The 27,791-nt window shown below is 42.0% G+C and overlaps 1 protein-coding gene across 14 annotated transcripts in view; it reads right to left on the reverse strand.

Annotated features, from left to right (window-relative positions):
- The window catches only part of DOCK3 (dedicator of cytokinesis 3), a 183,288-nt gene extending 158,514 nt beyond the window's left edge, over positions 1 to 24,774 (reverse strand). For all 14 annotated transcript variants that reach the window (XM_088061622.1, XM_088061619.1, XM_088061624.1 and 11 more), the window contains exons 1-2: positions 24,649 to 24,774; positions 5,402 to 5,485 (exon numbers count right to left, since the gene is read on the reverse strand). In XM_088061622.1, the coding sequence (XP_087917748.1) occupies positions 5,402 to 5,485; positions 24,649 to 24,685 (121 nt within the window). In that variant the 5' untranslated portion in view covers positions 24,686 to 24,774. The remainder of the gene's footprint in view (positions 1 to 5,401; positions 5,486 to 24,648) is intronic.
- Between the last annotated feature and the right edge of the window lie 3,017 nt (positions 24,775 to 27,791).

The following is a 27,791-nucleotide window of genomic DNA, read 5'->3' on the forward strand; positions in this document are numbered from 1 at the left end:
CTAAACCTGCATTCAGGAATTAGTCTTAAACACATTGATATTGATGTAATCATTTATCTTAAAGAGCATTTGTTTTGGAGGATTTAATGACAACAGTCATCAAATCCAGGCAGGTGCTTTAGCTAATTGTGATCTCAACAAGCACTCCCTGGTTAGACAATACTGACCAACAGGTTTAAGGTGTCACTGCACTGCAAATAATACCTAATATTTCAGAATTATGGCATGCATTTAGTGACACATGGTCTTCAGAAGGCACTGACTTCATAGAAATGGTGAAGCAGATGTGATTTAAAATCAAGGAGCAGAAAAACACAGCTATGAAGTGACAAGAATTTTGTGAATAAATTAACGTGAAACAATGATATCTGCAGTGAGGTTGGGAGGGGTCATAGCTGAGATGACTGACCTGAATCAACCAAAGGGATATTCCATACCACACGTACCATTTGGTACAAGAAAACCAAGAATTAGTCTATCAGAAATGCCACTCTAAAACTACCTGTACCTATGGAAATCCAGTGGGGGAACTTGAAGCCACATTAGAGAATCTGCAAACCATTGGATACAGATCAAAAACCCCTCTTTCCAAAGGTGTGTCACACCTTTGTCTCAGTAATAGTGCAGCCTTAGTTAAGTTGCAAAAGTAGCTCTGGGGCAGTGCTGCACATCTCAACCTCTTCATTTCAGTGACTAGAAGAGCTACCAATGCTTTTTTGATCTTTACTTGAAAGTGTGTTGAACGAAACCGGATATTCTTTCTAAAAGCCATCACATAACCTTTTTCAGATTTCCACTTAATCCACAAGAGGTCTGTCATATGGAAACAGCTCACCCCTTTAGAGGACTCAGTAACAAAAGAGCAAAAGGGTCCCAATTGAAAGATACTGATCTATTTTTCAGAAAAATAAAGCTCAAGTATCAGTGTTAAGTAAAGAATCACAAGGTGCAGACTGTAGGAAAAAATAAATTCTGCGTGTAATTTCTTGACAAACAAAATTCTGAAAATAAATTACAAAAGTATTTATGGTAGATTCTAAAGCTAAAATCTGTTTTTAAATAATGCACTGATAGTAGAAACTGCTACAGCAGAGCAGAGCATTCTTTGTCCTGCAAAAATATACTTGGCAGTATTGTGAGTAACCCTCACACCTGGAGCAAAGCTCTCTTTTGTACATACAAGCCAATAAACAATTGTTTTTACCTTGTTATCTGCATGTGAACTGCTGTGCAGAGCTAAAGGCACCCAAAGCGAGCCAGGAGAGGGACAGGAGCAGCGCTCAGCAAAAGCCTCCCGATGCCTGGAGCGCTCTGTCCCGAGCTGGCTGCTCCGTGCGTGCTGGGCAGGAGGAGCAGCAGCTGAACCCCCGGGCCAGCCTGGGGCCAGCACAGCCACGGGAATATGCTGATAATGCTGCAAGGGCTGCCACAATAAAAGGCAAAGAGAGATGGGATGTGTTTTGTCGTGGCACTGGCCACAGGGATGTCAAGAAGCCGCTCCTGTGCTCTGAAAGATGACTTTCAATATCTGGGCGGGATCTGCTGCAGCAGAGGTGAGAGTCTGAGAGGCTTCGCTTCCATGGGCACATTCCACAAAAGGCAAAGAGGGAAAAAAAAGATGAAAAGGCAGGAAAAAAACAAACAGGAAAAGGGATATCTCACTGGAGACATTGTCCTCAGGCTAAACACAAATTACTGGGAAGGAGTCACTTTGGCCCAGGCAGCCATGGGAGAGCTCCCGACTCAGATGAAAGGAAACCTGCAGGGCTCCCACAGCACTGACAGCCTGGAGTGGGATTCCCCCCTCATCTGAATGGCACAGCTTGGAAGCATGGCAAAGGCACCACTTCTCAAGCACTTTGAATTCATCAAGAATTTTTAAAAAGAGCCCTAATTGCTTGGTATATCTGCTGCTTAAGTGTCCCAAACACCAGAAACACATATTTTGACCATGCCATCACTGCTGGAATAACAGAGGGAAATTTTAAATATATTTTATGCATGGTTTAAAAACACAATTACTAATGTACACACGTGAAAACCATGTAGATAAATACTTCTGTGGATAGTAGAATTTGCATGGCTAAGATAATAGTCTTTTAACTGGCACTTCAGGCATCAGCTGGTGTTTCCATTCTTCAGTGAATATACAAAATTCTCAAGGTAATAACTGCAGTTACTGAAGTTATAGCATTTTTAATCTAAAGAAAATTGCCCTCTAACAATAAAAACAAATGGACAAAAGAGACATTTTAAATTTAGTCTGAATGCCACTAGTTACTGACAGCCACTGCCTGTGGCAGGGCAATGGCCATGTGACTCCAAAGACAGGGTGTTCTTTAGAATGCACAGTCCAAATGTGCATTTTAAACCAGGAGTGTGCTCATGCTTTGTCACTTGACCAAAGAAAACTCCATCTTTCAGCATTTCCAAGTGCCACACTAATGCCCCTCCAGCTCCTCCAGGCACGCCAGGCAGAGCAGAGAGCTCCCCCGGTGCCAAGATCCTAAGTGGAAGGGCCCAGAGAGGGGAACAGAGAGGGGGAAAGCTGTGAATGACAAGCACAAGTCTAAGTGGTGTCTTGATGAACATTTCTAACCTTTGACTGAGACCAGGGGAGGATCTGAGAGTCCTTTATGAAAGCAGTAAGTACAAAACCTGCCAGGTAACACCTGGTGCTTCACAGATGGTACGTGTTTGATGGATACACAGGTGGAGCCTTTGGTAGCTGCAGAAGAAAGGCAGGTACCAATTCCATGGGTTTGATTTACTGGAATAGTGAGCAGTGGGAGGCCTTTGTCAGACTTAGGAAGGGTTAAAAACCAGCAACTTAGATATTTGTGATCAGGTATGAAGGCACACAGAGGAGCAGGCAAACAAAATACAAATTTGGGGAAATCCAAAAGTTGAAATTTCAAGTGTGTGAACAAGATCCAAATTAAAAAAGACAGCTGTATTTCAATCCATTTTATCTTAAAAATGCATAGACAATCACAATATTTTTAACATGTTATCAGTTGGTATTTATATTTATTAACATTAGAGACAAATACAGGTATGTGGGTGTATGTACCTACATTTATTTCTTTAATCTGCAAATATCTATAGAACTTCGCTACAGTGGTACCCAAAATCTTGAAAAAGGAAATTCCCTCCTCTTTCATTCAATTGCTCTAAAAGCAGGGAGTGCTTCTTACACAAGTCACTACTCTTTTATAACACAAATACAGTTATTCAGTAAGCTATTACGATTAAAAATAATTCAGAAGTATAGCTACTCTTTGAATCTTTGTCAGCCTTGAATTCTTTGGTGAGTCTCTGAAATCATAGTTCACATCACTAAAAGTTTTTGTGTATGTGAATCTTTTCAACCCAGGCAGAAAAATCCTCGCTGCAGACAATCATGCATAAACTATTCAGAAGTGAAGCTGAAACAGCAATGGATCTCCTGTGACTCTCACAGCAGTGACCCTTATTTTGTGTGGGTTAACATTATTTTATCCAGTCTGTCTACACAAAAGAATCCCCAGCAAATAATGCAGAAGTAGAGGACCCTGTTAAACAACCACTTAGACAAGAATGCTTAAAAAGCAACTGCTTTTTTTTCCCCTTTTAAGAGCCTACTTTGCACATTTAGTGTGCTTTTTTGCATAATTCACACATGCAAGAGCTGTAGCACAGATCATCTGAATATTCAGATCAGTTTCATAGTGTGGAGTTCCAGATGTTATTATCAAAATTAATGTATCTTTTTATACATAAAGTCCATGGTAAAGGCATCTCAACCAAAATGACAGGATAGAAAGCTTAAAAATAAAACCAAAAAATTCTGTACAAACCTTCTTCCATCCAGGAAAACCCTGTCTGAGGACCTCCTTTCTCAGCAATTTGAAGACTGACGTGAATTGCTTTAGAAGAATCATCCTCAAAACTACCAGCAAAGGAAATATTCACAGCCTAATTATTTTAACACTGTAAAGACAAGTTGGATTATCCATTTGCTTTTCCATAAACAACCTGCTCCTTGGAGATTGTGCTTTTATTTCCCAGTTTTAAAAATTTCTCAGAAATGGTTGGAAAATACCGTGACTGCTTTCAACAACACAACGTGTTTAACTCCCTTAGAGTTATCCCATCCTAAGCAAAGGGATACTTTTTCCCTGAGCTTGCACCACATTCTAATTCACAAGATCTGGTAGATTAACTACAATCTGCCCTCAGTGTGTGAGCACAGCTTAGCCCATCACACCACCTGTGGTTTTTAAAAAATCATGGGATTGTTTACAGCAAGCTCCTCTGTGGTTCATTTTCTCCACTGCACTGCAAAACTCTCACTCAACAGAATTTTTACAAACGTATGTTACTACAAAAATTAGCACAGAAAAGGTGACTTTTTTTTTTCAGTGGGAAAACAAACACCTGAGTACAAGAAAAAGCATTGAGAGCAAAAGACACTTCAAGGCATGAGAGAGGCAAAGTAGAGGCTGCTGACAAGCACGCAGAAGGTCTGGGGAGCAACATTAACACTGGAGATGAAAAATTACTTTAAACTGAACAAATAAAAAACCACATCTACAACTTTGTGGTATGTTATTTTGGAATTCAAATTTGTGGATCTGGGTTTTGAATTTGTTTAACACTTCAGAATTAAGGTTACATTATTCCACCTCAGACTATAGTGAAACATGTTCTCATACTGTATCTTGTCAACCTACTTCTCACCAGACATGTTTTACAACACTTGCTTGAACATTAGGATAAGAATAATTCTCCTTTTACATACAACTTCAAATCACATTCTTCACTGTGAATAAAGCAGAGCATTAGGATATTCAATTTATTCACACACAGACATCTCCAGGCACATAACAACTATAAAATTTACAGTGGCATTTTGCTTTAGGTACAAAAACACATGTCAAGAAAAAGGAAAAAAAAAATCTCCCCATAACCCATATTTTTCACATTTTTTTCTAGTATTGCTAATCTTCTTAATAACTAGTATTTTCCACTTATTCAGATGTTTCTAACTTATTAAACTGATACACTTAATAGAAATGCATAACAGTAACACTGAAAAAATATAGTAAAAAACAATACTGATTCTATACTTTACATGATGAAAATTCAGCATAAGACCCAGTTACAATGCAACAATCAGGTCAGGGTTCAAGATTTTCTGGACAGATGGTTAACTTCAAACACACTGACCCCCTATCAGACTGGATTAGTGCCAAGAGCACTCAGCCTTTCCTACGGAAAGTGGGTCAGAGTAGGTTTTATTCAAGTGCTTTGATTTGATGCATCATGATTTCCAAAGAACTTATTAAAATCTGCTAGATTAAGATAGCTGTATATTCTTACATAGAAAATGGGGTTCCTTCTTGGACATGCCACTTACCTTCACATTTCTCCAGGATCTGGACAGTTTCACCTAGTTCCAGGACCAAGCCTTGTGGAACAGTTCCTCGGAAGCTGCATATCACTAGAGGGTGGGGAAAAAGAGAGAGAGAGACATATGAGGCTTGGATCTTTGTGTGAATTTTCTTCTAAGCATAGCCCTTTAGCTCACTCCCTGCACAAAAATAGCTCTTACATAGCTGCCCAGAAAACCTGTCAGCCAACTTTTCCTGAACAGGTATCTTTATTCCGGCCCTTATCAGAAATTAAGCTCAACAACAAAATAAAAGCTAAGCTTTATAAAAGATTTTTAAATTAAGCAAGGATTGTAATCACTTTAATCAGCAACCTCTGATTCGTATTGAATACAAAGTCTCCTCCACAACCCATCAATGGAACAGGCTGCCCAAATTGCAGAGATTACAACAGGAATTCAACTCCAGCAATTACTTTTCTCCAAGTTGAAACTATTTCAAATACCATCTGTGCATCTAATACACTGCAAAAATCCTGTAATACCATACATTATATTTAAGCAGACGTATGAAAGAATACATAAGCATCTTTACTCTTCATAAGCACTATCTAACATGAGAACACACCTTACTTTTCCAGGTATCTTTAATTTTCATTAACCAGGGAGAATAAGAACACATCTTAATGCTCCAGAAAATATTAACACAATAAATAAAAATATTAAGTAAATCTCCATTTTAAAAATTCACAGTGTAAAATGATATATTCTTCAGCTATATTTATCAAAACACAACAGGGACATGAGCATGGGTAGCTCCCTCAAACTGAGATGTCCGAACAAAGGGTGAATTGCAGGTAAGGTCCTACCTCCCCCCCAGTCCCAGCATTAAAAACTTCACGAGGCACAGTTTGAAGCGCTCCAGTACCTTGTTCCAGGTAAACACAGGGTCAGGAGAGCTCCCCTGTAGCCACCTACACACCCCGGAGCATTCCAAGTGGAATTCCAAGAGTTGAAACAGTGACCCCCAGTGGGCACCACCCTTTTCTCCAATTCGAGAGAACGCTCCCCTTGGAATGCAAACACTCCAGCTGCGGTCAACACGTTCCCATGGGATAGAGGCACATTTCACAGAACATTCTGAGCTGGAAGGGACCCACCAGAGTTATCGAGTCCAACTCGAGTGAATGGCCCAGAGAGGGATCAAAGCCACAGCCCTGGAGTTATCAGCAGCATGCTCCAGCCAGCTGAGTTCAGTTCCTCCCTAAGGATCCTCCTGTGCCAAAGGCACCAGTCTCTCTGCCTGCGCATGAAGCACACAGGTTCAAGTCCAGGGGAAGAACACCACGGAACCCAAGCCTCCCATCTGCACTATGTACCACGAGATAGGTCTCTTGAACCTTGAATTTCTAAGAAATAATGAGAAAAGCAGAGGCAAAACGTCCACCAAAACAAACTGCATTTGAACCCTATCCACACACGCTTCCTAACGGGCAAGGACAAGAAAGAACAAACTACACCCACCAGGCAAACACCCACACAGATGAGGCCAATACAAGAAAGAGTGAAAAAAAAAATCTAAAGGGAACCAAATGGCATCAAATGTTTGCATTTCCACTGTGAGACTCAATGCAGGATTTAATCCCAAGAGTTAAGAACTCAGAATTTCATCAACAAACCTAAACTGCTCTCTCAGCTCTTATGGCCCAGCAGAAGCCACCGTCAGTTAAATGAGGCTTTAAATTCTTGTTTACATCAGAGGCAGGAGAAACACAACTGGCTCCAGACTGGAATAATGCAGACAGTATAATCCAACAAAAACTAAGCTCATCAGCATTCTGGATCCATTCTTCAGCCATGAAGAAATCATAAATATGGATTTCAACCAAAGAAAAACTACTTGAAGCCTCTTCCAAAGTGCAGGAACACTGACAAATGAAATGATAAACTGTCAGGACATAATCAAACCTCCAATGGCTTTTCCCTTTTTTCCCCTTCTCCTTTTTTTTCCCCTTCAGTATTTTAGATAGCTGGATCCTTTAAAGACAGAATTTTTTTTTTTTGTAATTGGCAATTTTATGAAATCAAGAAAGTACAAGGTGCTTTGCAAAATACCACAAAGTCCTGTATTAAAATGTGATTTTTTTAGTTCAAACCAACAAAACCACTAAAAAATTCATGTATGTCTCAAAAAGGGGAATTTCAAACACTTTGGGTAAAAAGCTACCTTTGAAAACACCAGAAAATAAAATGGAAAAGTGTCAATACAGTAATAAGAAATTAATTTAAAAGAGTAATTTTAGATACATCCTTAATTGTAAGAATTAATACAGGCAGAATAATATTAAAAACCAGTTTCCAGACCATTTCCATCTTTTCTGAACATGCCACGGATCTCACGACAGAGACACCAGTCATGGGACATGTTGATGTTAGTGGCTGTAGACAATAGAAAAGTTAAATCATGAAGGAAAAACAACTTGACTGGTCTTACTCAGCCAAGCCAAAGAAGAAACAGTAACTCTGGAAAATATTATTGCATGCTAATGCTGCATTAGGTGCTTTGAATTAGTAAACAGTAGCTGACTTCCTATGACAATTATTTACTATATTAAAGCTACTGAACCAAGGATGCAACAGGAAAGAAATTACCAGTTCTTTGCCATCAAATAGATGCCTATTATGTAATAATACAGGTGGGTTTAGAATAAAAGCTAAAGGACAGGCACCAGCAAGAGACAGTACCAAAGGTTTTTTCAATTGCTGATAGAATAATTTTTTAAAATATGGTCAGGAATGGTGACTTTAATATATTTAAGTCTTACAGGAAGTAAATCTAATAGATGTGTTAGTTTACAGACACAAACTATCCATTTTTAAAAGGATTCTACTGTTCACACAAAGAACATCTGATACAAGGACTCTACAATATGTAATTGGCTCTTTAGAATTCAGAGTGCCCTATTAATAAGATAGACAGAGCTCTTTCCTTAGGTCTACTTCACTCAAAAAAAGAATAAATAAGCAAAAATCACAAAACAGAAGTCAACTGATCCCATCAGCTCTAGATACAATCTCGGTGATCATACTCAATTAGAGAATTAATTCTCGTACAAAGTAACACCCTCCCCTTCATTCTCAATACAACAGTATAGAATCTAATTCCTTTTGTAATCATCAATAAGTTGTGTAAGTCTCTTCTGTTTGACAATTTTTATAATCAATCCATAGGATTGGTGAGTAGCAATATAGATATTATCAAAAGAGTGGAAGCTAAATCTCAAAAGTAAATGATTTTCCAGCCACATAAAATCAAAGTCAGGAAAAATTAACGAACCCAAATAAATTGACCCAATAGACCACACTGTCTTGCTAAACTGCATAATGAGAACAAAATTTAACATTTCTGAAATAAAAAAGAATAGTAAAAACAACTCCTGATTATGACAGAATCGCAGAAATTTAAAGCTCTTTTATAGTGCAATTTATTATTCCAACAGTTACTTCCAAAAAAGTTATTGATGTTACTCATTTGTTAAGCTAAAAATGCATTACACAAGACAATCTTATTTATAAAGTCCCTTTTAGGTACTCAGTTCTTCTTAGCAGCATTATTTGAAAAATATGATCGCAAATATAAATGAGAAATACAGAGAAATTCAGAGTAATTCAACTATTCCAAAGAAAATAATTTCCAGAGAGGACTCTGACAATTGATTGCTTTCCTTTCCACAGAGATATTCTTTACCCTACGTGATCACCTACAAACTGTCCATCAATCCGTAAGCTTCCACCATTTTTTACGAGATTCATGTTCTCGATCACCAGAATACACAAGTAAAACCTCATCAAAACAGGCACAAAGCAAAGCTTTTACCCACCAGTTTACAGATCTGACTGATCCCCCTTGGACTCCAGGACACACTGCTGAAATATTTAATACCCATTTTCAGATATGAAGCCTGTTGCCATCATTCAGGTCTATAAGGAGGTCGTAGATCCCCTCACAAAGTCATTTCAGCCAGCAGTTAAAGCCAGCATTCTGCTAAAGAGGAATGCTTTGAAAAAGCACCACATGCCATGTGATTCAGGAATTATCTCCAAGACTGAAGTCCCTTATCTGTGGTACTTAAACTGGACCACAGTGAAAGAAATCCTTCCCTCTTCACCTCTGGAATTTACCAGTAAGAAAGGCACAAACCAGTTCACACAGGCAATGACTCTCATGCTGTATCAGAACGTATGAAAGCACTGTGGGGTACAACATATTAGAACAGGCGGCATTGGAATAATGGTTTCAAAAGTCAAGGATCCAGGGGATGACAGATTTTTCCTTGCCTATGGATATGGTCTGAGGCAGCATCATATAAACAGCTGCATTGCAAGTCACCAGCAGAAGAGAAACTGTATCAAAAGGTAAACAGGACCTGTTAAGCCAATGCATCTTTGCACACCTTTGACTCCTCCTAAAGCAGCTCCTTGCTATGTGAACAAAGAACATCTAATTGATACAATTCAGGAGGTTTTACAAACTGTGTTCTCAAATAGCCCCTGTCAATAGCTCTTGAAGAAACTGCACTTGCCTGTGATAAAGTGGGAAGGTGTTTGCACAGATAAATAATCAGCAAAGTGATGTGAAATAGAAGAGTTATTTCTCTTATTGAGTACAGATTGAGCAGCAAGCTCTGAAGGGATCTCTGTTGGAATCTTTCCTGTTTCAAGTATTCCTAAATGATCCAAAAAAGCTCATCATTTAGAGAAGTCACAAAGTTTATAATGCCACTCAGGCTATTCAGAGTAATAGAGAGTTCCAGATGGACCCAAGCTGCACAAGCAGAACTGGCAGATGAACTGTGTGCAGTTCACCTGCGTGCTATTCCACGGGGGATGAACAATCCTCACCTCACACACAAAATCATCTCCTCCCTTGCTAGTGCCACACTGAGGGGAAGCCTGGATTGTCAGAGGTCTTACCATAAAACTCAGTGCTCAGTCACTGTCAGAGACCACCCTACATCACACACAGTATTATTGTATTATTTGGGGAAAAAGGGAAGATGCCATTACCCACAGTACTGCATAAAATTACCAGTGAACCCCATGTGCCAGTTTTCTCCTTTGTCAAAAGCTAATCCTTTGCCAAAAAGGACTGACCAGCATAAGAACAGGCAGAAAGAAGTGAGAGAGGACATAGCAAGGACTGAATAAGGGCTTTTATGTGATTGATTGTTAACCAAGATGGGACTTCTGTACTAGGAAGGCTGAAAGAGTGGAGAGGGGATAACTGACAGAAGGTGCACAGGGAACTGTGGCTATTCACCTCTTCCAATTCAAAAAGCAGAGCAGTGTCAAATGAAGCAGCAGAGTTCAGGACTTCATTAAAGTGCTTTTCCACACAGTGCATAGACTGTGAAACTCCTCATAAGATACTGTGGGTGACAGAAATTAAATAATCGCTCAAGTTCCAAATCTATGGATGTGTCCCACCCTTGGCTTTGCAAGGGCCTATCCCAGGAGGCACCGGAGCCTGGGGAAAGCTCCAGCCCTGACTGCAGCTGGGGCAGGACACCGGGATGGGAAAGGGCTGGAATGCTGGGAACAACCCCCTGACATTACCAACGGGTCACCACCTGAGCTCCTGCTGTCCTGTGCTAGTGACTGGTTTGGGACCTCATTGGGATGGCAAAGAGGAGAACACAACTCACAGAGAAATGCTGAATCAGATTTCACCTGTGCCGTTGTTACTTTCTGCTGCCAGCCACAGAGGTGGCTCCATTTTTGTTGTGATATAATTTAAAATGTACCTTCCTCTTATAATATTTTCCCATTCAGGTTCCTGTGTCGCAGCCTCCCCACCCAGTCTCACCTGGCCTGCAATGCTGCCACTGATCATTTTTCTTCTCAAATGCATGTCAATGCCTTGATAACCACAGTAAGAGAAATGTGTCACATTTGTCACATGAACAGTGGGAAAACACAGAACAACAGGGAAATGCCAGAGAACTATCCAGCCCAACACATCCAGCTGCTCATTCCCTTAAAACATCATTTTTTCCTTTACATTTACAGAATGTTATGCAATGAACTGACAAGGCTATATGCCTTCTCATGTACTTTCTTATTTTTTTAACCTATTTCTACACATTTCAGTGAAGCCTACAAAAATATTTTGATCTTGCATAATGTTCTATTTACACTACATAACATCAGTTCAGCTCATGAGTAATTTATTTTCATAAAGGAACAGAGCCCTTTCCCTCCCCACTGTCCAAGATACAACAATCAGAAGAAATCAGAAGAACTTAAGTGAGGGCTGAGAAACAAAATCAGTTCAAGAGCTTTCCATGTTTACATTGCTTCTTTTTCCTTCTCCAAATCTAAACTATGTGTCTCTTGATCATTAAATTGGCCTTTTAAAAATTATTATTTATTTCCCAGGTTTTCACATCCACAATAGAAATAATTTCTACTGCAACAGATCAAATATGTTAAACCACATTTTGATTTTTCTTTATCATAAAATGTTGGTCAGGCCATGTTTTACTGGACTCTATGGGTTAATTTGGGGGGCAGGGTGGGGGGGGGAAATCTTAATTTTGTGAATTTTCAACACATCTTCATTTAGAAAAGATAGATCTTCTTGGACTTTGTGACACTTTTTTCCAGTTCTTGACTCATTGTTAATATTATCTGCCTTATTAAAATTCTGGTAGTTTGCAATACTTTTAGATGACACTTGGAGAACAAGTGTTTCAAGTTAAAGTATGCAATTTAATTTTTATAAAAAATTACCAAGTACTACACTCAGCTTGCAGTTATTCAGATTATGCACTGACCATCCCTCAGTAGATCTTCAACTAAACCCACTTCAGGAGGAATGGCAGGGAGAACACAGGAGAGAGGCACAGCTGCAGTTGTATTGCTCCATACCCAAAATACCTTGACAAGGTACAATCACAGCAAGCACTGAATTGTGTTCTGTGCTATAAATGTCAAAGTTCTCAAGTTCTCTGATGATGTAATTTATGCTTTATAACACATAAGCATGTTTTAAACTCACACCTCTATCACACCAGCTAAGAATTTGGAGTATGTGTTTACTTAGGGTAAACACAAACACTGGAATTTCACAGTCCTTATACAGCATTTTGTTTTCAACTACTACTCATTGTCACCGCTTAACACAGAACATAAATCAATCCCTGAGCTTAAGATTGATTTAGATTGATTAGTATTAAAAACTAGAATTAAATACTAGATCAATAGTAAATTATCTGACTATTATTTAAGAAAATAATAATATTATTCCAAACTGGTAAACTAATATTACAATGAGCATGTATCTTTCCCTAAAATGTTTCTTCATATTAACCCAGCTATTAAAAGTATGACACAATATGTGCTAGATGTAAGAGCTGAATAAGATAAACATTATTTTCTTCCCTGTAATACCCAGATGATAATAAAGGCTCCATGAAACCCAAGAGTCACCAAATGAGACCAAAGACAGCTCTAAATCCAACACCTTTTCCCTAACAGAGGCTAAAACAAGGAGGGGAAGGAAGGGAACAGGGCAAGGATGTGGCTCTCCCCAGCTTCAGACATCTGTGGACTGGGTATTCCTAAAAGAAGCTTTTTTATTTGTGTTAATTTGATAAACGTATTTAGCAGCATTTTCTATACATTTTCTTCTATGGAGCCACCCTAATGTTATGGAACCACATCAACATTTTACAGCCCCATCAGCCCAGAACTGCACATGACTTTTCCATCACACAGAAATGGGGGTTCACTTGTTTGCCTCCTGTGTCACCAGCACTCCCAGGAATTGGAACAAATGAGTGAACCAACAATTTTTATTCTTCCACTCCACAGTATTTGTGTTTTGATAATTTGCTAAGCTACCTTTGCTTAATAATGTATTTTCCAAGAAGGGCAGATGTGGATTCTTTGCATTTTGGGAAGGCCAAGGGAACAGTCTCCAGGACAGGGCAGGATGACTGGGCAGGAAAACCAGCACTGACACAAATTATCCCACAGAAGACAAGAGAGTGGCGAGATTTAGCTTCACCTTTTTGTGAGGCAACTGTGTTGCACAACCACGCCTACCGGCAGCACCGATTTAATACCTCCCAAACCTCCCGGCACCTGCCAGTCTGAGCCTCTCTCAGAACCACAAACCTTTTACCAGCAGAAAAGAGTAGTTCCTGAACACAGAAAATTGTGGGTTTAATAATTTAAAATAACAAGATGTATGACCAAAAAAACCCTTTGCATTTTTATAACAAAATTAAAGGCCAAAATGATTAATTTTTGCCTTTGTGGAACTGCTTGATTAAACCTGGCAGCTTCATAGATTGCACAGTTAGAGTCTGATAATATTTGACAAGGGAGCAGAACCATGAGGAAATGAAAAGAAAAACATTTCCATTTTATTCTACGAATACCTACAATAATGTTTTCACCCTCACAATACACCTTCCAAGTATTTAAATGATTAATTCTGGGTGAGGGTTTCAATTATTTGCCAGAAATGAATCTAAGACTTGCAGATTTATTTACAAGTCCAGGCCTCATTCAGCAAGTACGTTCACAAAGAATACAGGGAACAGACCCCAGGTCTAGCACTTCTAAAACATTCTGCTGTTTAAACAAGATGACAACATGAATAATTTAAGTATGGAAGAGATGATATATCCAATTACACCTTAAAAACCCAAATAAAACATGAAGTTTTTGCAGAAGAGGCATTTCTTGCAGAGTGTGCTGCTACACATAACACAGAGCAGAACTCTAATCCGATTGGAATTGCCAGGCACTAATGTAATACACACACACAAAAAAGATTATCAAAAGCTGATTAAAAGCCATCCAAACATTACAATCGAAGAGTAGGGATTAAACAAAAGACATGATTTAGAAGAGGGCTAAAATTTTTTTGACCTTATTAATGGTCTTTATGAACTTTTATGCCAAATCTTGATGAAGAAGAATATAGTTCAGAATTGAAAGCAAGACATTACACTTTGGGTTCTGTGTATTGCCAAAATTACAGTACAATTAAGTGAAGGTATTTTGGGCTGCTTGGGGAGCAGTGGCAGTTGCTAGGCAGCATCTGCTCCTGTCAGAGATGCTTCTTTCTTTGTGCAGTACAGAACCTCAGCCAGGAATACTGCCACCAATGGATTATTCCAAGGCAGCTTACTGCCATCACATGGCATCTGCAAAGTGCTCACCCGCTGCCTAGCAACACCGCCTCTTTCTACTGAGTCATACCAGCACCAGGAAAATATTCCTGCAAAAAAAGAAACAGATGCCTGAGAAGAAAGGTGATCATTCAGTAGCAGAGCAAAAGATTGCAAGCATCCTTCCCCTGCCCTCCAAGATAAAAATAGAGATTGGGCTCAAAAACCATGAGCTGTTTAAAATAGTTTTGCACATCCTGGTGGCGGGAGGTGGGAGAGAAGTAACGGACCAAAATCAACAGCGCTGTCCACTGCCTTAGCTGTGCTCAGGAACAGGTCCTGAGCTTCCAGCTTTGCAAGGAAATATCCTGTTACTTCATTCTCTTCCTGTCACTGTTCCATCAGTACATTCGAGTCCCTCACCCAGACATCATTCCCTCTATGCAGGAAGTGAATGCAGCAGGTTTTTTCTCCCTTTTCAAGAGAAGCAAAGGCTGTTTCAGTTTCTGAAACCTCCTCCCTCTTTCCAATACCCAAGTGGCAAAGAGGAGAACACTGAGCACACTCTGCCCAGGGAGGTGAGGAGCTGTTCTGCACTGCTGCGTTCCACAGGCTGCAAACGTGAGCCTGTTGAACACTTTACTGTTCAACACCAGGAAACAAAGTAAGAACCCAGTCAAGTTTTGACTCTCCTGGAGGGTGGAGATTGCACCACCTCTCCAGGCACCCTGCCCCAGGGCTTTCCCACGTGCACTGTGGGAATCACTGTCCCTGAGTGGAATTTGCCCCCGAAGCTCCTCCCTTCACCCTGCAGCTCTGAGAAGTGCCTGGCTCTTTCTTCTCTGTACCTCCCTATACAGCAGCTATCCAAGAGCCAACCCTTTCCTATGCTCCATTTCCCAGGCTGTACCACCTTGGATCTTACAGACCCTCCTCTCCTGGGTATGTTCCTACCTACTCACCTCACCCCTCCTACTGTGAGGTTCAGCCCCAGAGCAACTGAAGGAGGCAAAGATCATTTCCATCACCCTGCTGGTGCCCAGGAACACAGCCAGGGATGTGGCTGCCTACAGCAGAACACTGCTGCCTCATGTTCACACATGAAAACTTCAGGGATCATCCCAGAGCACCTTCCAGCCAGTCCCATTCTGCACAGGCTACAGCATGAGACTCCCAGACCTCACATATATCTGTTCAATAAGTTCTTAACACATTTAAGTTAACTTGGCATTTATGGTCAGTTTGCACATTTCCAATGAGCAGCAGGAAGTGGGGCAGATTTATAAAAGTATATTTTCCAGCATACAGCTCATGCATTTTAGCTGAAAACTCTATTTTAGCCTATACTGGCTGCCGCACAAGAACTTTGCTGAAGACAACGATGAAACCCATCAATCCACCTATAAAAATTTCGAATTTTCTGGTTTACTACTAAAATACAAAAAAGAAAAAAAGTATTTGACAAAATTTAAGATGCTTCCTTTTCATGATTTTTAACTCTTCCAATCTTAACTGAAGCAAATGTGCATTATTTAATGCTATCAACATCATCTGAGATGTTGGGGAAATCCTCCTTTTCTCTTTTTGTCTCCTCCACACAGGTTTATTTTATAATTATTATTATTATTACTATTTATTTCATTATTATTTATTTTTATTTATGCAAGTATTTTTCCTCCTGTTAAAAGGGGAATATGATTTTCTGCCAGAAACACAGTCGTTCCAGAAGTGGGGGAGAAAAAGCCAAAACCAAACCAAAAAAACTCAACAAGATCAGCAGTTGCAGTTTGGGGCCTTGCTGTGATGAAGAGAGAGAGAGAAGCCTATTTTCTACCTCTTCTGCCCTAGTCTAAGAGAAGCTGTTTCTGCAAGACCAGTGCTTGAATACAATCTTCCTTGGCACAAACCCCTTGGGCCACAGAGATTACCAAACACTCATCTGTTAAAAAGACAAAAAAAACCAAACCAAACCAACAAGCAGCAGAGGGGCTTTGGTCCTAATTCTGCTCAGATGAGCACACTGGGAAGGGCTGAGCCGGAGCAGCCAGCAGGAGGATGGAGATCACTGTGCACTGCCAGGGGAGCTTCCCCAGCACACATGGGCTGTTCCCAGTGGGGGCTCTGCACACACAGCAGGGCCAAGCACAACAGCCACAGGACCTTTCCAGGTCCCAGAACAGCTCATCCCACTCTAACATGTCCCTTGTTAGTGGCACCTTTAAACAGAGGCACAAGCATGGAGAGGATTCCCCCCATCTCTCATCACACCAGGCCCACAGGTAGTGTCCAGCTCCATTTTGTACAGCAGTAGCAGATGTCAGGGCAAGACTATTTCACAAAAATATTGATCCTGCTCTAACAGATCCAGCAGAACTACACTGCTGTTTCTTCGGTTTATCAAAATTCAGGTCACCAATCACTCAGATCTTGAGCATTTAGAGAGAGAAACAAAGCACAAAGATCCACCAAAGTTCAAACCACAGTTTTCAGTAACCTTTTTTTTACAGTAATTCATATATTTTTGGATTATTTGTTCCACTCTGGATGACACTTTATTACCTGAGCCTACACTCTCTGTCCGTGTAACACAGCCACGTATACACAAAACAGTGCCTAGGTGAAGTGGGCAGCTTTCTGCAGACAAGTCCACAGGCATTTTTCTCCAGAAAGGAAGAAAAGGGTGAAACAGAAACACCTCCTCCTATCCCCCTACATCCCAGCAGTGTGAGATATTCTCCTATGAAAGGCTCTCTGCTCCCTTCACCACTTGTTTGGGCAGCCCACCCAGCAGCCACCACAGCAAGGCAAAGGACCACGTGCACTGACACCCGAACAGTCATGTATTGCTTGCAATTGCCCTCTATTTAACAATTCTGGGTTTCTCTGACATGGATTCAAGGCTTTCTTTATCATGTTCAGAAGACTAAAAGTGCAGGTACTCATAAATATTTTGTTCAAAAACCTTTTGAGAGGGGAAGAAGGGCCCTGCTGCTCAAAAACACAAGAGGTTTCCAGAACAGTGAGGCACCTGACAAAGCACTCTGTGCTACACTCTGGCACCTTGAGTAGCTCAGGGACCTACATTCAACAGAAAGAAAATAAAATAATTCACTACTCCATCAACTGCCTAAAAAGCATTTAGTGTTTAAGCTTCCTTGCACTGAAATAAAAATAAAGGTTTGTCTAGATGTTTCAGAGAACACCAGCTTACCTCTGAAAGCACAAAGGCCTGCTTTTAATCACCAAGAGTTAGCTGGCACCACTTGTCATAAGCTTTTCTTAAGGCTTAATATCCAGAAAGACTCAAGAAAAGAAAAAGTAGTTAAAAGCTGAAGAGGGACGGAGGGAAGTCTTATACTTGGAATAAGTAATCACCTCACAACTGCACTGGAAAGCACTCAGTCTGCTCAAAGCCTCGGTTCCCTGCCTCCCAAGTACATTCCCTAAGTTTGGTCTAAGGACTTATTGTTTGAACAAACACTAAAACATGTCTAAGAGGAAGGAATTATGGCTAAAAAAATCTTCAGAGATGCTTTCAGGATCTCAGAAGACCTCACAAAGTTCATTTTAACACTGAAAAACTTGAACAGAGGTTTGATTTTAACATCAGGCACTTGAGTGAGATATTTCATACTTGCCTTGAGGTTCAGTGAGCAGACAGATTTTGAACAAAGTGACAAATGTTGTGAGATTAAGGTTGATTCATAACTTAAAAACAATCAGTGGAAAGACTACTCTCAATCACAACTGGTTTTGGACCAAGATCACACAGTATGCTTCCTCTGGCCTCTTCCCCAGTGCATAGCACAGCTGAGAGAACACAATGAACTTAATAACCACACAAATTAAAAAAAAAAAATTCTCTGGAAAAGGAGGAAAAAGTTGCATCAGGCTCTTCAAGAGCTAAATAATTTTCCACAGACTTCCTGTTCTTTGGTGTTTTCACACCCACATCTGAGAAGTGCTCCCATTTCTCAAGAGAACAAATCTATGGAATACATACTGCCACCAATAACACCAGTTGTTGGACCCATCAGGCAGTCACAGCTCTTCTGTATGAGAACCATTTCCAAATAACTGTTTAATGTGTTAATCAGAAAAGCTTGTCTATCTACATGTCACTGTGCATATGAACACAGAAAGCTTCCTCATTCCCAATTATCCCTCTCCTGTGGGTTTTGAAATGCCAGCAAATGCACAGTAGAGAATTGTATCATTACAAGTTCTGGTAATAGTTCTTACATGTTTCCCTGATGTCTGCATTGGAGTCTGACTTGTGAAGGACAGAATTGCTACAAAAAAAGCTTTGCAAGGGTGGTGAGACCCAAGTCCAGCTGAGCCATGCCACTGACTGTGTCCTAAGGAAGCTGCTTTCAAAGGATTAATAAAAAGTCACCTTTCCTCTCTTCCCACGTACAACTGCAAACCACAACCTACACCATCACCCCATACTCACACACCAACTTCCTATTCCTTAAGGAGTCCAAAAGAGAAATTACTTTAAATTTCCTCACTAATTTCACTCTGAACAATCTCCCTTCCTGTCCTATAGGCTTGACAATGAATTTAAACCCAAAGCTCACAAATAAGAAACACCTGATAGAACCTGATTAGCCTTTTTTTTCAGCAAGTCCGAAGCTTTTTATCTGCACTACTATGCACAGAAATGCCAGTTTCAAGTTCTTCTCCACCCAGTCCTATTTCCATGAAACATGCAGGAAGAGTTGTCCAAGATTGACAACACATACTATAAAATATCTCCTGGTACTGGATGCACTGTTAGGTGAGGACAGAAAGCCTGAAAACCAAAATATTTCCACCCTTAGAAAATAATTCTAGAAACAAAATCCCTCCTGCACTGGGGATAAGCTTAGGGAAGAACTGCTTTTGTCCCCACCCTATTGGCCAGCGGCTGAAGTTCTTCATATCTTAACTGATTACTTAATACAGCACAACAACAAGTAAATGGAGAAAACTGCTCTAAAATCCATCAAATCATCCAAAGTTAAACCCCATATTGCACTGCTTACTCCAGGATCACCCCCACATGCCCATAACAAGCCATGCAATGAACTGTTAAACACACACATCTCACTTCTTGCCTTTGTGAGCAATTTGCTTCTCAACTTCATTTCTCCTGTATTTAGAAAGTTTTGGCTAATTGCTACTGCAAATGCATTAGTGGACAACTGGTATTTAGATAATCGCAAAGTAGTGATATGTTACAGGTTAATTCTCATCCAGTCCTGCAAACCAGCTTTTCATATGAGCTGGTCAAACCACAATGTTTTTGGCTTAGCCTTTTCTAGGACAGATGAGCCAAAATATATTAATCTCTTGCCACAAAACAGGACATTAAATCTCCAAGTTCTATCAGCACCCACAGAATTCCAGATTTACCCTAGACTGGAGGTAAAGTTGCCCCCCACATTTAATGACACCCTAGGAAACTCTTCTCTCTGTACCAATAGTCTCCCATCAGATGCATCTTGGGAGCTGCTCTTTTCCAGAGGCATTTCCAGGTGTGATTCATTTCCCATCCAGTTAAATAACACACATACATTTCCTTTAAGATACCTGACTGACAAATTCCTTTGCTCATTCTTAAGGCCTACAGGTAAAAAAAAAGGCCCTTAGGAGCAAAATACTGAACAGAAATTACTCCAATCCCTGGATCATCCCATTTTCCCGACTAACAAGCAAGTCTCCAGGTACCAGCAGCACTTCCCAAAGCAGTGGAGCACAGAAGGTTTCAAAGTGCACCCCTGCACGTAGCTTTGGTTCCAAGACAGATCCCTGAAGAATATCCTTAGTCACCTCCCTCCTGCTGCCAGACAATTACATCTCCTGGCACAGGGACACAGGAGAGAAAATGAAATATAACCTATGTGCCTCACACAACACCTGATGCAATGATTGATATTGCTTCCCATATTAACAATGGGAATAATAATTATTTCTTAATTTTGGAGAGGGACTTTTCTCTATGCCTCTGAAACTTTTCATTTTTAAACCTGTAACAAACCCCTCAGTGACCCAGTGGAACCACAGTGCCACTCAAGGCACCCTTCAGCAGCTGCTGCTTGTATGAGCAGCTAAGGCAGGGTCTCATGCCAAAAGCCCTGGGGAAGGAAGGAAGACTTTTCTAAGTTCTGCAGTCCTGCTTTTCCGAGCATAAATATGAACTGGAAGTATGCAAGCCAAGGTTTAGTGAGCGGGGAGGAAAAAAATGAAAATCGAGTCACTGATCAAAAAGCTGCAGTACAAAACTGTAACTAGGACATTGTGATGTTCCATCCCTTCTTAGTAAGAACAAGGGAAAGTTTAGTTGTATGTATTAGTGCTTATGGATTTATTTTTAATTACCAATTAAAAATAATTACCAATTAAGCAGAGAAAATAAAGATTAAAAAAGCATTTTTAAATCAAACAACAGATTTTAACCCTAATTTTTTGAATAAGCTAAGAACAGATGCTGTTGATGTAGGCAGGTTCTCCTTTTCCTCTGTGACTTAATACATACATATTTAATATGGTCAGCCATACAAAGTGGCTTGTTGATGCAGCATCAACTACGTTAAAAAAACACCAAGAAAAAACCAAAAAAACTTTCCTGAGAGCCACCTAAATGTGCCCCTTGCACAAAAATAAAACAGCAAAAACTGACAGCCTAATGAAATAATCAGCTCTTACACAGTTGCCAAATGTTGTTTATTAAAGTGTTCTATTTGACTTTTTCTTTTAATACATTAATATTTAATACTTGCTTTTCAAGACTAAAGCAACTAATCAGATTACTTTAATAAATATTTTCTTAGAGACAGAGACTGCTTTAAAAATACTAAAACACTAGAGGGCTAGAGAGACAGTTATCTTCAATAATCAGTTCAGAATTTCTATTAATTGTGTCCGTAACTGGCCAGTTCTTCTGTGGAAGAACTGTCTGCTCTGCTTCAGCAAGTCTCAAGTTTTATAAGTAGAGTTAGGATTAGAGGCACTGAATATAAGTATTTCTAAATAGAGAGGAATTACTCACAACAGCTACCAGGTAGTTGCTATAGCAGCTGAGAAATAAAATCAAGGAAGATCTTCCAGGTTGTTAGGAGAGTGTTTAATTTATTTAGAAATATCCTGAGCAATCTTTTAATATCTTTGCTGCAGATGCATGCAGTGATTTGTGTGAGAACTGGGCAATACAACAATGTTCTACAACTGCATGTGTGGAAAACTTCTTTTAATTGCAGATAGGCACAGAGAGCCAAAAGGCACCAACGTTCCCATCAGGAAATATAACGTATTCTCCTGCAGCCAAGAGCCTGTGGCTGCACAGGAATATCTGCTGGGGAACTCCAGCAAGCACAGAAGAAATGTCTTTGATACTCCCTGGAAGCCAGTTCAGAACACAAAGCCCTTCCACAGCCACGTGTTGAGAGGGGAAAGTGGTGTCTTTCTGAAGGAACAGTTCCTGTGAACTATCACCTCTGAGCCAGCTACCCAGGGAAGGCAACAGAGCACAACTTACTTTCAACTGAGACAGCAGCATCAGAGTAAAGCACTTTAAATGGTACCTCCCCTTTCCCTGGTACACAAGAACAGGTATGTCCAGGGCCTGGATACCCAGACGTCCCCTTCTATTCCAACAGAAAGTGCTTTGTGGTATTCCAGTTGCAGAAATAACTGCTTTTTCTCCCACCCAGGTTACATCAACAGACAGAAAGTTTATTGCCTTAATCCAAAGGCAAATCTTAAAATTTTGCATAGTTTAACAAAAGCCCAGAGAAAACACACAGTGGTTTTTGGACAGAGACTGCTCTAACCAAACCCAAACTACTCAAGCCCAAAGGCATAAGCTCAGAACAGTGACTCATGCCAAGAAGACTATTTTTGCACATATTACTTGTGGAATCAGGATAAACTACACTGTTTCCCCCCCCACCTTTTTAAAAAAAATTTTGCCCGTGCACCTCCCAGCAGCAAACCCTCAGGTCCACACTTTCTGCAGACTATTTGCTTCAAAATGCACAAAAATGACCCCTCCAGCCAGCAATGACTGATCTACTTTTGAAAAACTGATATGCCACTCCTCATTTATAGTAACTAAACTCCAGATATAAGCAGCATTTTTCACCTATTTTCCTTCTCTGGAGGATTATCAACAAATTTCAATTACAGGAAAAGTAATTAAAGCTATTCAAGAATAAAAAAAGCTTGCCTAGAGATCACCAAAACTTGCACAACTCAGCCGTTACCTCAGCCCTCTCTACAGGTGTGTAGTCTGCAGAACAAAAATCCCCATCCTTAGAGGAATAGTCTCCAGCCCAGGGAACACTTACTGAAATCACACTTGTTTTCATTCCCTGCTCTCCCTTCCACATGCCTCTTCCAGACTTGTTTACAACCTGAATTGATATTTCCCAGCTTTTCTTTTCAAATATCTGTGTAAAAACATTTAGTTTGCCTGTTCTTTGAATCAAAGTAAAACCAGGATTTTCTAACTTGAGCACATGGGCCAAACACAAACATATACAACACTGAATATCAAACCCTGTGACACGGCAAAGAAAAACCATTACAGCAGCAGAAGGAAAACAAGATCTGGAAGATAGGTAATTATTTTCTGAAGCATCCATTACAATTACAGCAGTCAGCTTCATCCTAGGGTAACAGAGGTGGCCTTTCACCAGCAGATGAGGTATGAACAAAAGTTACAGCATCAAGTACATTAAAAAAACCCAGCAAAACAACAACTTCGTGTTCCTGGAGAATCCAGCTGCAATGTATCAGGGCTTGTTAACTTTATGTGCTCCCCTGACCAACAGACACAGCAACAGGATTGGAAGGAACGACTTCCAGGTGTTATTTTCTGCCACTTAATTATATTACCCTACACTTACAGGTTCTCATCTGATGCTACATTTGATTGTCTGTTTTTTAAACAAAAGAGATTTACTTCATCTCTCTTCACTATGAAGACAAGAGGGATGTACTAAGCAAAATATCTGCTGTACAAGATGAAAAATTAACAAGTATTTTTTATTATTAAATTAACAGAAAGCATTTTAATGAAGAGGCATTAAGGCTTCCAATTGTTCACGAGTTAATTGTCAAAATCCCACTTTAACAGTTCCGGTTAACAGATCATGTAGCAAATTTGTTGATATTTCTAAAAAATATTTCTAGAAATCAATCATCACTACACACCGTGGAACTTAAAAATCAATATGCACAACTGGTAACTATAAATTTAATGAGGCGTTTAGGTAACTAATCAGGGTAGCAACAGTAGCTTTTATTATTATAATACAAGTCGGCAGTTTGAAAAACATTAAATCGAAATGAGCAAAAGCTCATTTCTCGAAATTCTGTATCTTCCATCTCATTAGATGTAACATTTCTGCTCTTATCAGGGATTCACACGCTAAAATAACAAACCAAAGCCGCCAAGGGTGATGCCTCAGATTAGAGCAACCACGGTGCCTGGTGACTGTAAAATCTGATTTACCAACAGCGGAGAACCAGCGCGCTCCGCACGCACAGAGGCCCCGGGGCCGCCGGGCCCCGCTCCCGGCCCGGCCGCCCCCTCGTCCCCGCGGCCGGGCAGGTGCAGCACCGACGCCCCCTAAAGACACCGCGGCGCCGCCGGCCCCTTCCAACTCCATCCACACATCGCCTCGCTCCGCCGAGGGAAACGCAGGGAAAAGGGAACCGCGCGCTTAAGTAGATTAAGGGCTCAGCGACTCGTTTTCTGATTATTTGTGCGCTCCCGACCCCAGAGCGGGCCCCCGAACTCCCGCTTGTCTGTCGCTTCGCCGCGGCGGCGCTCGGGGAAATAACGCGAAGCGAAGCACACGCAGAGCGCATCCAGCGGTGCGGGCAGGGCAGGGGAGGCACGGCCGGGCAGCCCCCACAGCCCCGCGGCAGCGCCGCCCCCATCCCGGCCCCGGCTCCACCTGAGGGGCAGCGCCGCGACCACCGCCGGTCCCGGGGGAGGGGAACGGCCGCCCCCCCCCCACACACAGCACAGCCCCCGTGGTCCGGCGGGGAGAGGAGGGGGTGCGCGGGGCGGGGGAGGGATGCGGCAGCACCTACCCACGCCGTATTTCTCCTCCTCGGTGGGACTCCACATGCTGCTGGATGGCTCGGCCGCGGCCGCCGGTCCCCGGGCAGAGCGCGGCGGGCGGGCGGGCGCCGCTCATCGAGCGGGGGCGGCTTCTCCTCCCCCCGCGCTCAGCGGGGGCGCCGCGCAGGCAGCCCCCGCCCCACGCTCCGGCCGGGGCTGCGCTCAGGGGTCGCTTCGCCGCTGCCGGGGGGCGGGGGGGGGGGCGCCCCCCGCCCGCCCGGGCAGCACCGGCCGCCGCGCCGCTCCCCTCCGCGGCCGCTCGCCGCCGGCCCGGCGCCCCTCCTCGCGCGGCCCCCGCGGGCTCCGGCCCTGCCGACGCGGCGGCCCCCGCGGAGCTCGGCGGCCCCGGGCCCCCTCCTCGTCGTTCCCGTTCTCCTCCGCCCGAGCCGCCGCTCCCGCCGCCGCCGCCGCCGCCTGAAGGACTCGGGGCTGCCGCGCCCCCCCCGCGCTCCCGGCGGACCTGGCGCGCACGCGCGGCTCGCACCGCCCCCCCCCCCCCCCCCCCCACCGTCCTCGCGCGGCCGCACGAGGCGCGCGCGGGCGCGAGGCGCGGGGGCGGTGGCGCGTGGCCTCTGAGGGGGGCAAGGGGGGCGGCCGGTCCCGGGGCATCCTCCCGTGGCCGGCCCCGGCCCCGCCGCACCTGCCGGCCCGAGCGGCTCCCGGGAGCCCGGCCCGCACTGCAGCACCGAGCCCGGCACTGTTGGTCAGCAGCGGGGCCGGCCCGACCCCCTCCCGCCGCCCCGGGCTGCCCGTGACACGGCCCGGCCTCTGCCCGCCGTTGCCCCGGGCCCGCACGGCCGCGCTCAGCTACCCCGGTAGCGCTAACCTCGGGCACCACCAGCGTTGAGATCAAAATTTGTCTGATACTGTGTTTCATTTTCTCCTCGGTATTATTAATCCCCAGAGCTTCTAAAGAGTTGCCGAAATTCGCAGTTTCCACAATGAACACGGACCCAAAACGGGAAACACTCTTCAGATTTCATCTCTAAATTCAGCTTCCACTTCCTTCCATAAAAACTCAACTTGAATTCTTCACAGCAAAGGAAAAGCTGAAATAAGTTATACAAAAGTTTTCCTGCAACTGACATCTTGCTCGCTGAAATATTCTGATGGACCAGTGTCCTTGCCCCGGTCAGAGCCTCCCCAAAGCTTAGGAAAAAAACCACTTTTTATACAGCCTTTCCAGAAACCTTTGTAAACAACTTGCTTGACGTGAAGCTTTAGGATTGCACTAAACTTTTGAACAATATAACTTCAGATGTACCCAACATTTTTAATAGAATATCTAGTCTCTGATTATATAATAAAACATGAAAGTCATCAATTTGCACTACAGAACTTGGGTTGCTGTGGAAACCTTCATTATTTATTTTTTTAACACGTGCGATTACTGTTTCCTCACCGAGCAGGGACAGGTTTCTGTTTGGGTTTTGGTTTGGTTTTGGGATGTCAGGTTTTGTTTTCCTGTGTGGAAAGCAAACAGCAAGTGGCCAAGAACTACGTGTGCTTGTACATTATTCATTTACAAAAAACAACTTATTCTATCCTACCTTAATTCATATTCACATTTAGGCATTTGTATTTACAATAGCTCCATTCCTTCCCTTCCTGAGGCACTCCCACAGCATGCAGAAATAGCTTTTTGAAGGGACAAAGCATGACAAAGTCATTGAGTTGCATCTGTTGGAGATAGGCTGCTCCAGGGTTTGAGAAATTTGTTTTGGCTTTTTATCTCTGTATTTGTCGATTATAAATACCTTTGCATCCCTTCCTAGTACTTTGGGAGCAGAAAAACTCTGCAGTAACAGGAATTGGTTAATTCTTCCAGGCTCTTTATTCCACAGCCTCAGCCCCTCAAGGATTCTTGCTGCCAAGCTGACCAGTACTTAACTGATACTTTTCTTGCTTAAGAAAAAACACGGCTGATTCTTTTTCCAAACTACAACCATATCTGAGTTGACTCCTCCCTAAAAGTAAACTCAGAATGAAGGTGAACTTGGGAAGGCAAGTGAGAACCTTCTAAGGTTAGACAAACTCTGAGGAGGACACCAGAACAGCTGGAGGGAATAGGACCTGCAAGGACCTAATATCATAAATAAAGCACTTTATTTAGAGGCAATATGTGTGATCATAGACATACAAGTGACAGCATTAGCAGAGACCCTCACACTGATGGCACATTACCTGTATTTGAAACACAACACATATTTATTGTATGTTTATTCCTAACTCTTTTCTGCACTGCTGCTGGTGATAACCTATTTTTAGAAAGTCAGTAGATGGCCATATGACCCACATGACTTCAGGGGGAAAAAAAAGTTAATGTACTTAGCTGTAGAGTCAGTGGAATGCAAGTTTGCATAAGTTAAAGTTACCAAATATATTTACACCTGTTCCTCTGATCTCTGCATTCACCCCTTTAATAAGGCTCCTATCACCTCCACAGAAACACTGATTGCTCTAGTAAACACTCTTAGCTTAAGTGTAGCAAGGTAGAAACATCTCATCCTCACACGGAGGCAGAGCCACAAATCTCCCAGGCACCAAGCTGGAATTCAGGATTACCCACGTGCAAAGGAGAGACCAAAGCAAACAGCGACTGCTGCAGAACAACTGTTTCTGCTGTCTCTTCACCCTCTTAACAGAGCTCACCCCTGCCAGCTTCAATATTCATACTGCTGTGGAAAGCACAGGAAAAGCACAGAAGTACTGTAGCAAGCAGAAACAAGAAAGTCTCAGGGTTATATTCCTCAGGGTTTTGGTTTTTTTGGTTTTGTTTGTATTTTTGTTTGTTTTGTTTGGGTGTTTTTGTTTGTTTTTTGTTTGTTTGTTTTCTGGAGCTGTTTTCATTTTCCCTTATAAAGTTTGAACACTGAAAACACACCACAAAATTAGAATCCAAAGCCAACTTCTAGTTAAGGTTTTGTTAAGAAGTTTTTAAAATTAGCATCAGCAATCAAACTAGATTTTTAAATCTGATGTAAATGTCAGAGCTCCTACAAGAAGAGCTTCTGTTGGTGGGCATTGTGGATCCCAAAAACTAATGGTTTTTGGAGAAAAGGGGCCTCCTTGCAGAAGTCTTCAAGGCACTGTTCTGTCACTAAACTCCTGT

Source organism: Pseudopodoces humilis, chromosome 13 (genome assembly GCF_049639895.1).
Source record: "Pseudopodoces humilis isolate 2021_Gansu_Grassland_sample_001 chromosome 13, ASM4963989v1, whole genome shotgun sequence".
NCBI classification, from domain to species: domain Eukaryota; kingdom Metazoa; phylum Chordata; class Aves; order Passeriformes; family Paridae; genus Pseudopodoces; species Pseudopodoces humilis.